The sequence below is a fragment of the Festucalex cinctus genome, chromosome 3 (assembly GCF_051991245.1).
Source record: "Festucalex cinctus isolate MCC-2025b chromosome 3, RoL_Fcin_1.0, whole genome shotgun sequence".
NCBI classification, from domain to species: domain Eukaryota; kingdom Metazoa; phylum Chordata; class Actinopteri; order Syngnathiformes; family Syngnathidae; genus Festucalex; species Festucalex cinctus.
Window position 1 is genome coordinate 15,093,288 of NC_135413.1, and position 17,716 is coordinate 15,111,003.

At 38.7% G+C, this 17,716-nt stretch overlaps 2 protein-coding genes across 6 annotated transcripts in view; one reads left to right on the plus strand and one right to left on the minus strand.

Annotated features, from left to right (window-relative positions):
• Positions 1-13,440, minus strand: part of LOC144015731 (uncharacterized) — a 26,694-nt gene extending 13,254 nt beyond the window's left edge. Inside the window, exons 1-7 of one of the 3 annotated variants that reach the window (XM_077516005.1) lie at positions 13,048-13,440; positions 1,383-1,450; positions 1,177-1,262; positions 1,012-1,051; positions 855-935; positions 624-731; positions 431-540 (exon numbers count right to left, since the gene is read on the minus strand). In XM_077516005.1, the coding sequence (XP_077372131.1) occupies positions 431-540; positions 624-731; positions 855-935; positions 1,012-1,051; positions 1,177-1,262; positions 1,383-1,448 (491 nt within the window). In that variant the 5' untranslated portion in view covers positions 1,449-1,450; positions 13,048-13,440. Of the gene's footprint in view, positions 1-430; positions 541-623; positions 732-854; positions 936-1,011; positions 1,052-1,176; positions 1,263-1,382; positions 1,451-11,061; positions 11,156-11,468; positions 11,840-13,047 lie in introns of those variants that run through there. The other 2 variants (XM_077516002.1, XM_077516003.1) reach the window with 2 other exon arrangements.
• cpt1ab (carnitine palmitoyltransferase 1Ab (liver)) overlaps positions 13,091-17,716 on the plus strand; it is a 25,247-nt gene continuing 20,621 nt past the window's right edge. For all 3 annotated transcript variants that reach the window (XM_077515999.1, XM_077516000.1, XM_077516001.1), the window contains exon 1: positions 13,091-13,258. The gene's annotated coding sequence lies outside the window, so the exon portion shown is untranslated. The remainder of the gene's footprint in view (positions 13,259-17,716) is intronic.

Sequence of the window (17,716 nt, forward strand, 5' to 3'; positions counted from 1 at the left end):
TTGGACGTTGGATGTGAATGTTCTGTATGAGCAGTTGATGTCAGTGTAATTTCTTTTTTTTTTCTTTTTTTTTTTTAAACCAATTCCATTTCCTGTGGGGCTTCACACACTAACAGGAAGGCTAATAAAATAGAGGAGGAAACTAGTGCTTTAGTCTGCGTGCCCTTGCGTTTGTGTTGGGGACCTCCCAACACACACAACCTAAAGGTCGCGCCCGATCGGACTCCAGCATGAACCTGAACTTGTGATGTGAAAAAAAAACTAAAACAAAAACTCCGGATGATCGTATACACAGCAAAAGACAACAACCAAAGACATTTGTGATGCAAACTTTTAGCTCAGTCACTTCCATTAACTTCTCACAATTATCAAATAATATCTTTCGACAGTTACAAGCTGTTCCTTAGAACATCGTTAGAGAAGGACTCACTTGACTCCAAAGCGGTCCATGAACATGATGTGGTTGCGGAAGGTTCTATTGACGTCCAAGTCAATCTGTTTGATCTCTGTGGAGAAGTTGCGAGCCTGCAGCTTCATTTTCTGAAAAATAGGAAAGCACAAAACAAAAATCATGGGACATGCTGGTGGGTTCCAATACATGACAGACCTAGCGTGAGTCACACCTCATATTTTCCCTCATTGTCTTTTTTAATCTTGTCTATGTCCAAAAGTAAGGCCCAGGCCTGGCCTCTTAGCTGGAGGGGGATGCCTTTATAAACACGTTTCACCAACTGAAACACAACAGACAGTCACAACATAAACAATGACATACTAGTAAGAGGAGATGGTGGCTTACACAGTAATGAAGTTGAGTGTCAATGAACAACGTAATAAACGCAGGCGAGAGAACGCACCTTGTCGCTGTTCTTATACTTGCTCCAGTTCTTCACCATCTTTAGCCACTTCTCCACACGATCGATCTCCTGCTGTTTTTGCTGGGGAAGAAAAATATGGACAATGCATAAATGCCAGGACATATGCTGGAGCAAAATGCAATCATTTAATTAATACCTTTTCTTCAAGCATACTGGGTGTCGGTAACTCTTTCTCACTAAAACAAAAGGACATATAGAACATTACGAAATAAACCATATGTGGCATAAATTAACAAAAAAATGCCAGTAGAAAACAACAATATAGTCATGGAAAAAAAATGTCATGAGCTGGTTAACTTACTGCAGGAAGCCGAAGCGGTCCGTCACCTTATAGATGCTATAGTCAGCATCCTCCCAAGGGTCAATACGGACACCCTCTTGTCTGCCCTGAAACAAAAACATGCCATAAACATGAAGAGAAAATGTGATCAAAATAATGGGCCAGGCTGACAAGGAAAGACCTACTGCAGCAGTTTTTGTGATGGTGTGCGTTTCTGATTCTCTCACCTTGTCATATTTGGAAATGATGTCAGCACGTTCCTCTGCTATCAGGGTGTCTATGTCTTTCTTCATGGCTACACAACAAAAGAAAAGGTATCGAGAACTTACTCTTGCATCACAAAAAACAAAAGAAAGTAATTCTACTTTAAATCATGACATTCCTGATGACACAAATTCCTATTGTTTTGTAGAGTGGATAGAGTGGGCCAGTCATTTTTTTTGCTACGCTCTCTATGTGGCAATATTTCTACAGTCTTTAAATTAATCCCTTAAGGGTGTTTCTCTGTTATAGGCACAGGATCCATTTGGATACCAAAAAATACAATTTACCTTCTTATCAACAAATCTACCCTCATTTCCAACTACTGGATTAATAAAAAAAAAAAAAAAAACAGAGTACGCAAATCTACTGTCTAGAACTAAACTATAAGGGACACTGTAAGTACAACTCTTAATGTGGCAACATGAGGAAGACTTTCAGTGATGTTTAGTAGCATGTGTTAAGACCTGAAGCAATTAGCGTGGCATGTTGTGCTGGAGCAGGTGTAAACACACTAAGACCTTTTTACTTGTCTCTATGAAGAATGTAAGACAACAGAATGCACTTCTTGCAACACAAAGGTTCCTCAACGAAAACTACTGAAAACATAGCTTAGACTTGAGTACACTGATTGTGTGGAAAAGAAGCCTGAGAAACCAGCTTGACTCTATCTATCGCTCACTACTAATTTGGATAAAAGTGAGGATAAGGAAATCAAACTTAGAAAGGAAAAAGACCAAATAAATAAATAACATTAAATGTTGAAATAACGAGTGGGTGCGGTGGTTTTAACAGCCAGACAATTATCTGTTGTACAGAACAGCTGACACTCTTGTCCAACAGGTGGGCCGTTAAACAAGACCACTCAACAGATGTATTTTGCTGTTCTCTGCTATCCGTCAGACAACTCTCCCTTTCTTGTCAGTCTGTGGCCAGACTATTTTCTCTTGTTGTTTTTCTTTTTTGTTTGTGTGTGTCATCAGCTTGTCGCTGTGCGGACCCGAGTGTGCACTTCAAAAGTTCTACCATTAAGCGTTTGCTGAAAGACTAACTAGAGTCGGTGGTCAAAATATGGGGGGTCGTTCCGTTCTGTAATTCGGCCTACAGCACATTTACATATTTGGTGGATTTAGACTTTTTTTTTCTCTCTCAATTTTTTGTTTGGTTTAAATATATTTGTTCGTTTTACATATTTTAAATTCCGTAATATAATATTTCTTAGCTAACCATGTTAAATGAATCCTTTATTTTTATGTAATGTGTTACATTAAATTGTGATATTTTTTCTTAAAAGGAAAATACATATTTAGCATTTTATTTTAGATTGTATAAAACAAACATTATCAGCAGCACGGTGTGCAACCATTTGACTCTGGGTCAGATGGGATAGGATTCAGCTCACCTGTCAACCTGAACTAAATAGTTGAATAGAACAGTAAAAAAAAAAATCTAATAAAATTGAAAAATAGATGTATTATTTAAAAAATGTGTGACTTTGAATTATTTAATTGCAAAAATAAACTAACCTATTTTTCATAGAGATTTTACCATTTACATTCACTTCATCTACAACTAGCCTGGCCTATTTGTTTTAAAACTCAAATGTGACTATTAAGCACAAAAGTTTGCCCGGCACTGGGTTACAAGATGTAAATGGTGAGCTCTGAAAGTTCCTTCATGTGCTCGACTTATCCTAAACATGGTTTACAGTGAGTCAGTTAATAGTTCTTTTCAAATAGGGAAAAGCTTAAATATTTATAAAATACAGTAAATATTTTTGCCCATTTTCTCAGTGGTATAGCCACAATTCTAAAACAGGACATTTTGGCAACATGCACTTCTAAAGGAGGCCAGATGTCATCATGTCACATGATGTCAAGGGACTCCCAGCATATCGTGCCTAATTCAACTGACAAATCTCGTGAGACCGCATCGTACCTCATTTGAGGTTAGTTCAACTAGAATCAAGATGATTTTTCCTCTGTATATGTAGCTTTTTCTTTGGCTTTATTGTGATAAAGCAGAATTCCAAATAGAAGAACCAAAAATGAAAAAATCCATCCATCTATCCATCCATTTTCTCGACTGCTTATTCCTCACAAGGCTCGCGGGAGGTGCTGGAGCCTATCCCAGCTGGCTTCAGACAGTAGGCAGTGTACACCCTCAACTGGTTGCCAACCAATTGCAGAGCACACAGACACAAACAACCATCCATACTCACAATCACACCTTCGGACGATTCAGGGCACTCGAATGACCTGCCATGCATGTCTTCGGAACGTGGGAGGAGACCTGAGTACCCGGAGAAGACCCACGCAGGCACGGGGAGAACATGCAAACTCCACCCAGGAAGGCCGAAGCCCGGACTCGATCTTGGGTCCTCAACACTGGCAGGCGAACGTGCTAACACTGTGCCGCCACCAAGAATACACAAGACGAGTGTTACGGTGAGTCTTTTATTACCCTAACGCGTGTTTTTGGAACATGGCATAAAGCAGTACACTGCAGTTGTGCAGAAAAAAAATATGCAAGCACAGGGAGAAGACGCGAACAAATGCTACACATGAAGGTTGCAAGTTAGATTTGGACTTCAAACTACAGATATGCTAGCAATTCATCCATCGTGCTGCTTAGAATGAAACAATGACATCCAACAAGTGGAGTTTACTTCAAACTTTAGCTGCTAGCAAGTTAGCCGCCAAAAGCTGTGCTTGCTGACACTTGCTTTCAAAAGCAAATGGTCTTACTGTTTTAACATGTTCCCATTACAAGCGGTAAACGTTTTGTACTTAATATTAGTCATTCAAACCATTTCCTGTACAATTAAAATAATCCATGATGGAAAGGTTTGACTGTGGTGTGGACTTACATTTTTTTCTTTTCCATTATTTCCTATTGGAAAAACAATCTAAATCATTCTGGAATGTATATCTTTGACCTTGGAAGTTCCAATACATTTCTCGTTCCTTAAATGATCTGTGAAGACAGATTAAGCTGTGAAACACAAATGCTACAATGCACAAGAGGCTGACTGTCAGTTTTTTTCCAATATACTCACAATTTACATACATCCACACAAACAGCAGGATTTGTAAGAATAACCTGACAAGCTCAGAGACTGGTTTGATCCATTTCTAAACAAGATGATTTGAAACCATAATCAACGGTAAGTAATTGTATCCTAGGGCTGTTTTGCTTCATCTTATAGGTTCAAGCAGCTTACTTCCTGTGTTGGGTCTTCTGAATACAGATAGTATTGTGTAGGGGTCAGGAAGAAAAGGAAACCAGTGACTGCCACGCCTTCAACAACAGGTTGAACAAGAACTGCAAAGGGTTTGAGACAAAACCTTTAGCTGAATAAAGTCTCAAATGATCAATTCACATTTTCACTTTTGTTATGTTGCCTGTACAGCTGAGGCACACCAGAGGGTCACTAAGTGGAAGCTCAAGCATCATCATCATCATCATCATCACCTGGGGTTGTATTGCGGCTACTAGTGGTTGGTAGTGCTTGTTATCAAAATACATTTTTAATTAGCACACAAATACAAATAAGTGGCAACTTTCACAAAAACCATAACAATTATGTGTGTGTCAAAAGAAAATTGGGGGCGGGGGGAGTGAAAAGTTGTGAGGAAGTGGTTAGGTGGGTTAAAAAAAAAAAGAGAAGAAACTAAAGTACCTTTAGTATCTTAGCAACAACTGTTCTGTTGACTAAATAATGATAACCTGGTTGCTTAAAGGACATAAAGACTTTGAGACAGAGGCCTGAGTGACATCATGTCCTGTTATGACATAAAGTTCCGACTCAAACTTGTTCTCAGTTCATATTTGCAACCGTGGACAGTTTGCAAAGTATTCTGATTTCTGGCTAACACTATTATTGTTTAGACACATGTGGTCAGATGTCCTTAAAAAAAAAGAAAGGGAAAAAAATCTGCTCAGAACAGCAGATGTTTGGGGCCAGCATTTGCCAAAATGCCATTGAAAGGCAAGTCAATCCAAAAGTTGTGTATTTACAATAATATGTTGTTTGTGCCCACACTAGTCTAAACACCGTATTCTTATTAATACGTATTGTTTTTGTAAAATTTGAATTTTGAAAATAATCCACCCATTTGTATCTATCGCAGAAGGTGGCCATTTTGTCAGTTGCTCTTGGCTGAAAATGACAACACAGTCGCTCATGACTCTGCAATGACAAATCACGGCTTACCTGTTTTCTGAGTTTGGTCATGTGATGTTGTTAACTTAACCCGAAGCAACTGTGATGTCATTTTCAGTCGATAGCAAGCATCAAAATGGCAGCCCGCTGAGATGGATAAAAACGGATGGATTTTGCTGCTTCGTATTCCGCAAAACACAATATTTATCACAATATCTTGTTAAGACTATTGAGCCTGCATAGAACATTTTGGGGTTGGCTTTCCCTTTAATCACCTGGGGGAAAATAATAATGGATTACTTGATTAAGTGTTGTTGCTGGAAGAGTCGTGAGTGTATCTGGATGTACCTCAACTTCCTATAGATGACGATGACACAATTTTGCTGTTCTTGTAATTTTATCATGCTGTGCAGTGTGCACCATTTTTCATCAGACTTAATTGTATAAATCAACTGAACTATTTTACTGAGTCCTAGCAAAAGGGGCTATTAATGCAGCCAAAATTAAAAAAAAAAAAAAAAAAAAGATGAGACCCTAATCTGTATACAGAGTAACAGAGTCAATCTGCACCATCTTAGTTTGTAAACACAAAAATGTCTATTGACTAATCCCAAATGTAAGTACTGTAATCATTCCCTCCATTTCCTTCATCCCTCCGATCATCTATTTTTGTGTCTATGATCAAACTTGAGTTCATTCGGGATTTACAACAGAGGATTACATTTGAGAAAACGCAAAATCTTAGATTAAGAGTCTGGCATTCGTAAAGTAACTGGAAGACCCGAGAAGACCTTTTTTCCATGGGATGATTAGTCAATCCTCAGTGGTCATCCTAAGACTATCCATCCATCCATCCATCCATCCATTTTCTTGACCGCTTATTCCTCACAAGGGTCGCGGGGGGTGCTGGCGCCTATCTCAGCTGGCTCTGGGCAGTAGGCGGGGGACACCCTGGACTGGTTGCCAGCCAATCGCAGATCCTAAGACTAGTAAGCCATTAACCACACATGTGCAGACTTGCTTTGGTTAGAGCACATTAGCTCCAGCACATAATGGATTTGTACCTCCATTACAACAGGGATACTAACTTGTTTGGAGGTTGAGTTTGAGGGTATTTCCAGAGATACGCTGCATTCTTCACAACAAAAGCTCTCGATTAGTCACAAAAAAAAAAAAAGAAGCTACAATTGCTTTGTAGGACAGAAGGAGAGAGTCATCGCCATCTGGTCTTATCAAGCCTGAAGGCTTTTGTCTTGACCGTGTTGTTCACTCTGCTATCAACCAAAAATAAGACGGGACCAGTTCTGTCTAAAGTAAAACTATTGACACTTCTAGAGGACTCGTGATTTACACCTTACAACATATAACTCTTAAAAAAAAGATTTAAACACGCGCACACACACAATTTTCATTGGACAATAGCTTTAAAGATACTGCATGCAGTTATTGTAGAGAAAATATACATAACAGCATAATCCAATGCGGACACAAAGAAAGACAACTACCTGCATTAGTTGTTAGAGATAATCGTTTGCTTCCTGATTACTTGAGATGCCCTAAAGCAAAGCATTGACCTCCACCCCTCAAACTTAAGAGGTGCAGAACAATGTTTGCTCTCTCTCCTTCAGTCTGATATCTCTCCTTGCATCCCTGCAGAGGCGATGTGTGATCTTTCTCTGTGGTGGGCAATAATGTTTATACAGAGTTCAAAATAAAGTTTACCTTCAGGAATTGCAATCAATATGATAAATTAAAATGAAAACAAACAACACGATGGAAATTGATTTTGTTTGGAGATTCCACTACTTCCACACCAACCCCTACTGAAACAGATTTTTTTTAAACTTATTTGTTGTCTCAGCCTCATTTGCCTCCATTTCTTTTTATGGCAAGAGTGTTTCTGTTACTGTATTTAAAATAGGCATTGTGTGACCCATGGGTGACCCATCCATTGGGTGACAGTGGAAAAAGAAAAAGGCCCAGAATAGCTTGTGGTCCCTAAATGAGCAAAAGCCACCACTTTGGCAGTGGCCTTATCGTTCTTCCAAAGCTGATAACACAGCAAGCACAGATTCACCAACACCACCCAAAACCTACCCAACAATTTCCACATATTAAGGTTTGTATGGTGAGATTTAGGGTGGGCTCTTTCACTTCAGTCTGCATGTGTGTTAGGCCAGAACACCCTGTGGTGCTGTCCTCGCTTCCCTATCATTACCTTGGGGAAGGGGGTGGGCTGTCTAAATATAACAATGACCACAATAACTTATAGATACTAAAACGGCTGGCCAGCCAGTTGTTTCCCAGACTCTGAGAATATTTTAGAGGGGTGGTATGAGAGGGGCAGGAATGTCAAGGGAACGTTATTCTTAACTCATTCAGTGCCATTGACAGCTATACACGTCAAAGTAGGGCTGTGCAATTAATCGAAATTCAATTATAATTTCAATTATTGCACTCCATAATTACAAAATCAGCATAATCTCAAAGTAAAATGATTATTGAGTTGCTTAAATTTATACATTTGTACCTTTTTTTTAATTTTAAAATAATTAATTTGATAAATTTTGTTTCATCCAAAAGGAACTTGCATAAATAGTGTTTCAAATAATTTTGTCTTATTATTTTTTTATTTGTTTTTTTACGTTTAAAGATGTTCTTGTTTTGTACCAAAAAATAAAAAATACAAAAAATATTGCCCTACTGCACAGTGGATATGCTGCACTCCAACGTTCACGTTTTTGCCAACATAAATAAATATATATTATTACTGGCAAAACTTAATTATAGTGTTTCTATTTTTTTCTAATTTGGTCCTAATATTTTTAAACACTTAAACATTTTCTTGTTTTGTGCTAAAACATAAATAACCGTTTGAATAATCGTGATTTCAACTATTGCCCAAATAATCATGATTATTATTTTTCCCATAAACGAGCAGCCCTATGTCAAAGATTCATTTTTACTGGGATGGCAGTGAATGAGTTAAAAATATAACCACAAGATCCTCCTCAAGGAGTCAGTTTCTCATAAATGAAGCATCTTCCCGACAGTGATGCAGTCATGACAAAAAAAAAAAGTGAACAAAAAGCTATCATCTACAATTTTAATGACCGGTGTAATGACAATACAAGTCCATTTCAAAAATATCCTTGTCAACTGTCCAATCTTTCTAAAGCAATCCCAGGCCATAGAAAAGAAACACAAAAAAATGAGAAAGTGTTCACTGTTGGAATATCACTAGAATCTTGCAAATGTACCACATGCTGGATTGTCTTGCCATGCCAAACAGACTAAATAATTCACGTAGCTCGGGAACCATAGACAATGTCACCTAGTTGAAATGAATTCAACCATTTCCACCATCAGCTTGTGTCAAGTCAAAAGCTTTTGCTGCACTGGCGATGATGTATATTAGGGTTTTCATGTTCAGTGATGTTTGCAAGCACATAAAGAGGATTATGGTACGATCCAAGGGGAAGGGACATTCGTACACTGGAGGGTAATGCAATTTCAACATGATCCTCCTTAAACATGATGTGTTCCCGAGCAGAAACAAAAATAAGAGTGGAAACAATCACGGAGGGAATTTCCAAAATAGCTTAATATAGCATTTATACAAACACAGTTATTTTGGATGTCATGTCACCGACAGCATTGGGTCTTCTCAGTAGAGAAAGGTTGAATTTCAAATGATAGTAGTCATTTGGACTCGTTTAAAGTGACATTATCCTGTGGTGTTTTGTTGCTGAGGAAAGGGTGTTTCTAATTAAAGTGGCAGCATGCCCACAGCACAGCTTGTTCATCACAATGTGGCACAAGTAGCTAAAAATAGGCCTACTGTTGTTAATTCAATTTGTTTTGTACTAGATTACTATATATTACTACATCTTCAGCTGTGATTCCATTGTTCTGATGATTAAGTGTTAGTGGTCATGTAATCAATTTTGTGTTTTACCCGTGGGGCAAATATGAAATTGTGTAAGGATTATCATTTAGTTTTTTGTTTGTTTGTTTTTTTACTGTGATGTCGTACAATTGTAACAGTTTATCTTTATGATGTGAATTATATTCTCTTTTCAAATCAATAATACTGTGGCTGTACCCTGGCTAATTGCTTTATAGAAAATGCAAAATACATTGATCCTGAACATCAATACCCAAAATGTGCTGATGATCACCATCGTTTTGTGATGAGATTCACAGGGTGGCTTTTGGTGCAGAGCATGAATGGCTTACAAGATTCAAACATGATCAGTGAAAATAAATAGCATCAAATGTAGATGTTAATGACAGGATGGAATGTACTGTGATCCTGTCATTAGTTTGTCATTTTTTGAAATTTGATTCAGTCAGTCAAACATTGATTTGAGTTACTCATCGCACACAAGGAAAATTGCACCTTGGCACCTACAACAAATCTTCCAGTCCTAATTATGGTAAAATCACACACAATCCTACACAAACAATGTCAAAACCAAACAGCACAACTTTCAGAACAGTCCAATGGAATGTGACAAATCAAACACCTTACAGGTCACATGTGGACAACCAAAACTCAGAGGTGGAACTACCATCATGCAAGATGTCAGCATAATGTGAAAGACTTGAACATGCTGTTAATTCAGAATTCAGCTCAAGGGTTAACTTCAAGTGTAGTTTGCTTCTCCTTCCGCTTTTTTGTTTTTTGTAATGCCACCGCAGAAAGTAAGGTAATGATGGCAAAGAAGAGGAAAGCTTGGTGATTGACAGGAAACTGAGCTGCAATGTTGGAACCAGCTTTGGTCAAAGCAATATTTTAATTTTATAAGTCATACAATGCAAATTGTGTTCAGCATAAAGCCCTCTGGATTACTATTAAATTAAGTCACCATCAGCAAGTACTTTTTTTTCCATTCACACTACATCTGTTACGCATCAACAAAGAGTGGGTAGTTTTATTTGTCTTACACTTGTGTGACATAAATGTTAAACTTGTCACCTTACAATTTATGACAGCAAACAAATCAGATGTTTACCATTGTAGCAGAACTACTCAGCTTTTTGCCTTCTGTTACGGTTATGATTTATAAAACATTTTGTCTCCATGTAATTTTACAGTGCAGATCAGGATATACCAACAAATAGCAACAAGCACATCTGCTACATCGCACTGAAGACAAAGTAAACAATGACATCTGGCATGGGATGTGCTACAAGAGATTTCCCATTCAAATTGTCTGTGGCCTGCCCCTTCCCCCTATATGAACCAGTTAGATGCCCAGTTAACGTTCTAAAGAGGTCTCGGCATGGATGACAGAGCACAGCAAAACCAGCCACTGGCCTACTTCTTTCTAATTCTGAAGCATTTGTGGTCAGGGCAAATGGCAAAACAGTTATCAGTACACATACTGTAGTACCGACTGACTGGGAAAAGGTGTTCACGCATTCATGTAAACACAGCTCCCGAATGCATATCATTAAGCACTTCAGTTTCTTACTTCTCTCCAATCTCAATGTACTGTGGGTAATACAGTAGTAGCAGTGACGTTTGTATGTCCTGGGAACGTCCGACTTGACAGTGCCTCACGGGAAAACGAACGAACCTCTAATCTTAGCGTTTAATTGTGTGTTTTTAAAGGGATGGTGAACTTACTCTACTGTACATCCTTCTGGGAGTGTTTCATCGGAGCATTAACAACAACTGACACGCGTGGAACCCAAACTCCTTTACTGATTCGGTTTATTTACAAACAAAAAGGTACATAAAGCTGGTCGGGGACATCCACGACAGTAACTGGTGAGCCAAACACTAGCTTTAGCAGTCTTGCTATTTGATATTTAGCAAACAAAATTATTCCATTGTACAGTTAGAACACTAAAGCTTACTTCCGGCGCCTCTGCTTACCTTCGGAGTGAGTTCTCGTCTGCGCTGTACCAACGAGTGGAAACAAAATCCACTATTCAAATTCTCTCCTTCCCCGTCCAAAGCAGCCGCTCATGTCACTTTTTGTTTTTAGTACGCTTACAAAATAAAACAAATAAACAAACAAACAAAAAACGCCTGTTTTCTGTACTCTCCAAATCGAAGCTATAGTCGGATTCCCCTACTGCTTAAATCAAGTCATCTGAACATGCCACAAGCTGGCAGGCAGCAGCAGCAGCTGTGAGGCACGCGGCGGCTCTTTCGTGCCAGTTGGTACGCGACTACGCGCGCGCGTTCGACTCGGGCGGGGGCGCGCTCGCCTCCAACACACAGCGGTTTGCTACATGTTTGATGTTCACTTCCGTCTTAGCACAGCTTCTTCTTCACGCTCAACTACACCTACCATCCTCTTGTCAACTTTTTAACAGTAGTTCTTCTGAGCTGGACCAAACTGATAATTTACCTAGATAGTCTATAAATGTATTTATTTGCTTTTTATTTCCAAATTCTCCCCAATGGAATGAATTGTCCGTTACCTAAAAATAAAAAAATAAAAAAAACATTTTTTGAAACATGTTTGCAGATACAGTGTAAATAAAAAAATAAATATACACCATAATTATTAAATATAATAAAACAATGTAATGAAGCAGAAAGTACTACCCACATGTGCTGTGACTTAGTCCATGTAACTCAACTCACCTTTAAAGAGCACTAACAAACAGCTGTCACCAAGTGCTGTACATGAGATCGGAACTTAAACAATACTACAACAACAACAACAACAACTACTACTACTACTACTACTACTACTACTACTACTACTACTACTACTACTAATAATAATAATAATAATAATAATAAGATGAAGAAGAACAATAAGTAGCCTATAAAAATATTTTTTTTTAATTCTGAATATAGCCACTTCTCCATTTATAAGAGGGTCGTGGAGTTGTGCAACCACGTTGAAAGAGATTCCTCACACAAAAGAAGAAATTTTAAATCACATACTGTATTTACAAAATTAGTTTCGTGTCTTGAATGTTTATTAGCATTGACTTATGGCGCCCCCTAGTGATGATTTGTTAAACGTTTTTATATATGACAGTGTATCTTTGAAAATGTAATATTGGTTGAAAAAGTAAATCTTCACATATATAATGTGTGTGTGTGTGTGTGTGGGGGGGTGTATATTGCATGGGATTTTTTAATAACTGTACAGTAGCCAACTGTATAATAAGTAAGCACATATCACAATACTGTATGACTATGTGAGCAACATATTGCTATATATATATATATATATATATATATATATATATATATATATATATATATATATATATATATATATATATATATATATATATATATATATATATATAGGGCAAAAAACGCCCCTGAGTGATCAACGGCGCATTGGTTGACAATCATTGGATTACGTGATTGTGTTTGATTGACAAGACAGTGGAGAAGACGGAATAGTCGAGTACAGGTACACAGAAAAAAAGGGGCAACTGCGATCAAGCGAAATCCTGACGTCACCTTTTGGTGTCCTCACCTTCCTCTTACAATGCCGGTGTGGTCCTCCACGTGGCGCTGTTTCACTCCGGACGAACGTGACGTAGCAAAAGAAGCAGGCAGCGTACACAACCTCTCATTCACGTAGCTTGTGTCAACGTTAGCGGTCCACATTCTGCAGCCGAACGGTGTCTCGTTGTGTCCAACACTAAAGTCTTCCACATACAGATTCGGATTAATAGGAAGGCTCGGTGAGTAAAAGCTGTCATTTAATCGCCTTTTTTCCCATGGTCTTGTCAAGCCCGCTGTGCAGTTTAGGGAAGCGCTCACTAAATATGGCTGCGTCGGATTTGAAAACACAAACGCTTTCAGATAAATGTGGAGGAAAATGCTTTAAATTGTTTGTGGTGCAGTCCATTTCGAATATAATAGTTGAGTAAGGTTGTTGGTGTAGTGAACGACCACTGTGGCCCTTTAAAGGCGTAGAGAAAACACTCCAACTTTAGTAAGTCCGAGAAAAGAAAAAAAAAAACATTCCATTCTGTTACAGTGGGAAATTGACTCATTCTTGTACCCACTCGTCATTCTACCACATGTCGTCGTCAGGTCTTTTGTTGTTATTCGTTTGGCCGTTGATTAAAACCTCATGTTGCATTGTCCAGGTAATATCACTCGGTCATATGTCCTCTCAACACCTCTGTAGGCAATGGTGCAAATAGAGGTCATTCATTGTTATGGCTCTTGGACACACACAGGGCACATCATCGTTCGGTAATAGTTAATTGCATTATGTTTATGCATCACGGTGGGCTTTGGTGCAAATAAACGAAATTAACTATTATTCTGTTATATTTGCACCCGCTCCCTAAAGTCAGTAAAAGCCGGTGGCGTTTGGGGTTCGGACTTGTGTATCAACCGATATGATGATGCACTTGAACGCGTTTTTATGTTCAAGAAGGCTGTATTTTGAATGGAAACCCCAAAATGTGCTTTATTTACACCGGGCAGACCCATTTCTGACGGACCACGTGTTTTAGTGTTGCCTCCCATGCTCACAGCGCTCCATTAAATGGCTGACACACGTATGTTGTGTGTCTTGGCTTGGCATGTTTCTGGGGGAGTTTGTCGTGGCATCTTTTAATCATTGATAGTGATGACGGGTTGATTAAAATCTGTAATGCACATAAGCAACGTTACATCCACGATGGTAGGGGTTGCCACGATTTATTACCATGGGGGGAATTGTTGTTTTGGATTTTGGAGAAACATTGCCGATTTAGCTAAAATTATGTATTTATAAAATGTAATCAACCCAGAGATACATGTTTGTAGGCATGCATGGGAAGCTTTGTTAGTGGTGTTTCCAGTTTTCCTCTGTATCCAAGCGAGTGGCAGGCAGCGGTACTGCTCAGCGACCTTTCCCCCAGTTTCCGCAGTGGAGGCTGGATCATGTGATCGGGAGGGGGAGGGGCGGTCTGCGGAGAGTCGGAGTCGGAGACGCCGCTCTTCGAGCAGATTGGAAATGCCCACGCGACGTGTCCTTCAGTCTGGACTTTCCCTCTGTCATTGCCAGCCTGTGCTCAATTTCCACAGTAGTGATAAGATCTTATTGAATTGCACGTAAAAACATAACATTATTGTACAAATGCATTCTTTTTTTTGCACCAGGCCGCCTGAAAAGCAGCAGAATGCTTAGGCAAACAACTTAAAAAGGTGCAGTAGTGCACATATTTATATTATACACCATAAAGTGGTATGTTTTTGCTTTATGAGTGATTTCATTGCAAATGATCAGTACCACAATCACAATGAAAATAGTTGTACTGGTTAAATGCAATTTGACTCGATTTACATTGCAAGCCAAAGTCCAATTCCTTAGTATGCCTATATCCAATGTGTTTGATTATATTTTTTAATTATTCACAAAATTGTTTGGTCCGCTGCTATCTAGCACATTTTCAAGCAATCATTTTTAAATGGGTTTTTAATACAGGCAAGTCCGAATGTATTTGCTCTCCTTCAGGGCACTGTAGTACTATGGCTACATTTACCTGCAGTCGATATTCAGGTTAAGGTCAAAATTCCGGTTTCTGGAACATTCAGGATTGCCTGTTTAGTGTTTACATGTGTGAGCATAAAGAGTTGCGCGTCCGAATCCGTGACACATGGAAAACTTCGTTATGCAAATAATAGACGTCATTTCTGCTTTTAAGTTCACTTTCTACATTTAAAAAATAGACATAGTCATGTCGCTCACCGTACCACACTAATGAAATAGTCTGTCTGGAGCTGCTGACATAAATACAACCTGGAGTCCTATTGTCAATACTCCACTCAGAAGATGTTTATGTAGCATCGGTGTCAAATTCCGGTCCTCGAGGGCTGCAGTCCTTCAGGTTTTGGATGTTCCCCTTCACCAACACAACTGATGAAGCAAGCTCTGCATAAGCCTGATAACAATCCTGTTGATTGTAACCAGCTTGTGTTGGAAGAGGGAAACCTCCAAAACCTGCAGGACTTCAGCCTTCGAGGACCGGAGTTTGACATCTATGATGTAAAGGATTACATGTTTGCCTAACCTGTTTTCATAAGTGGAAAAATGTAACGGATAATGATAACCTTTCTTGGGCATCTTGCTTTGTCTAAGCTCGCAGGAACCTGTTAATAAACGCTGCTCTATCGAAACCATCTCCTCATTTGGTGATCACGAAGGGCCCCTGTTAAAACAAGTTGCCTGAAATCTCTTCAACCTCTTTAATGGAAACTTCAGAGCAAGATGGAAACTTTTCCTCCTGGATTGTTTTCTACTTAAACTCTTACTGGACTTTCTTTATCAGAAGTCTGTTCCCGACAGCGGCGATTCAGGCCAAGAGGCCCGACCGTTGCAACCCCGCGCGGCCTCCAGCTCGCCTCGTTCGCCGCCGCTGCCTCGGTTCAGCCTCCCTCCCACTAAATCTGGTTCAGACTGCCTCAGAACCCAGCCGTCGGGTACGCAAATCTTCTCGCGTGTTCAAAGCTGAGCCCTGTGTTGTTGTGCGTCCGCTAAATGGACCGTGTGGAAACATAAGAGCTGTTGAGAGCAGAAATAACCGGTGTTGTTGAACGGCTGCGGTTAGATAATCCTGATGTTTAAAAACCACGGTTAATCATAAAACAAGTTAATTAGGGATAGACCAATTATCGGCGGGACCGATTATCCGTGCCGATATTTGGCATTTTGACAAATATCGGCATCTGCCATTTTTTTTAATCTGAAGGCCGATAAAGCTGGTATCTCACTGAGCGGTGAATACTTGCGAACGTATCGAATTTGGGGTTTTCATCAGGAATTGTAAGATGTTCACAGACAATTTTTACTTGTCGTAAACACATTTGGAACATATTCAGACAATTTTTCACTGCAAAGATCTTTTAAAACGTTTCACGAACCCGAACAAAACCCCAAATTAGCTACATTTGCATGTATTTGTCACTCAGTGAGATGCAGGGAACTTTTCATTTATAGATCAATTTAAATTTTGACTTTATAAAAAAATAGGAACTCCCAACAAAAAGAATAAAATCAAGAAATTATGTTGAAATTTTAGAAAACTTCATTTACAGTAGAAATCTTTTAGGGATCTATTTACTTGCATTTTAATTTTTATTTATTTTATTTTATTTTATATTTAGCTTAACACATGCTAATGACACTGCCTTTTTTTTAAATAATTTTTTAAACAAATCTATCAATTTAAAAGATTTTTTTTTTACCCCCCTCCTTGACAACTAAGAATCTGTATCGGTATCGGCCTTGAAAAAAACATCGGTCTATCACTAAAGTTAATTGCTGCACGCCTAACTACCACACTGTTTCACTTAAATTGAGTGTCACGTTAGTCTCTTTTGAACTAAGTTATATAATTATTGTATATTATATAACTATATTATATACTTATGCAAGGCTTAAAAATGCCTCATCCTCAAAACAGTCTTCACAAACCCCTGTACACGTCAAGATAACCTCTGAAGAAGAGCTGTGTCCTGAGCTGTGTGTGGCTCCACCACTGGAGATGCTTCTGTGGATGGTGGGGGGGGTTTGTCTGTATGCGTGGCTGTAGAGTGTGCCTAACTCCTACATTGAATGCGTTTTAGCTTCACTTGACATTTTTTTCACCAATTGCATATCTGAGTAAATGATATATCTGTATATGAGCAACACGAAACAAGCCATCTTGGTCGCCTGAGTGATTTTACTCTAAAACTATTGCAACTGTCCAGTGGCTGGGGTTTGTTAGGAAGTAGAGGTGGGAATCTTGGGGCACCTCACGATTCGATTGCGATTACGATTCAGAGGCTACGATTCGATTATAAAACGATTATTGATTCCCCCCCAGGCAGCAGAAAAACCCCCAATGTATTTTGGTGCTTTTAATGTTTCGTACATTAGTTACAAAAATAGTACAAAAGTCCTCTCAGGCCTACATAAACTACTATTTCAGTATCAAGTTAACAGTTCAAAACAGTAAATAAAATACTCAAGTCCTCATTCTGTAACAACAGCTTTTAAGTATATTCAGTCTTCAACAGAATAAAACATAGCATTGAGCAAAAATATATTATTTTTATCCACTCAAAAGTGCATTGAGGTATAAATGAAAGACAATGTGAACTACTACTTCAATACAAATGCCTAAAAAAAAAAAAGTGCTTTCCTGCTTTTTAAGTTG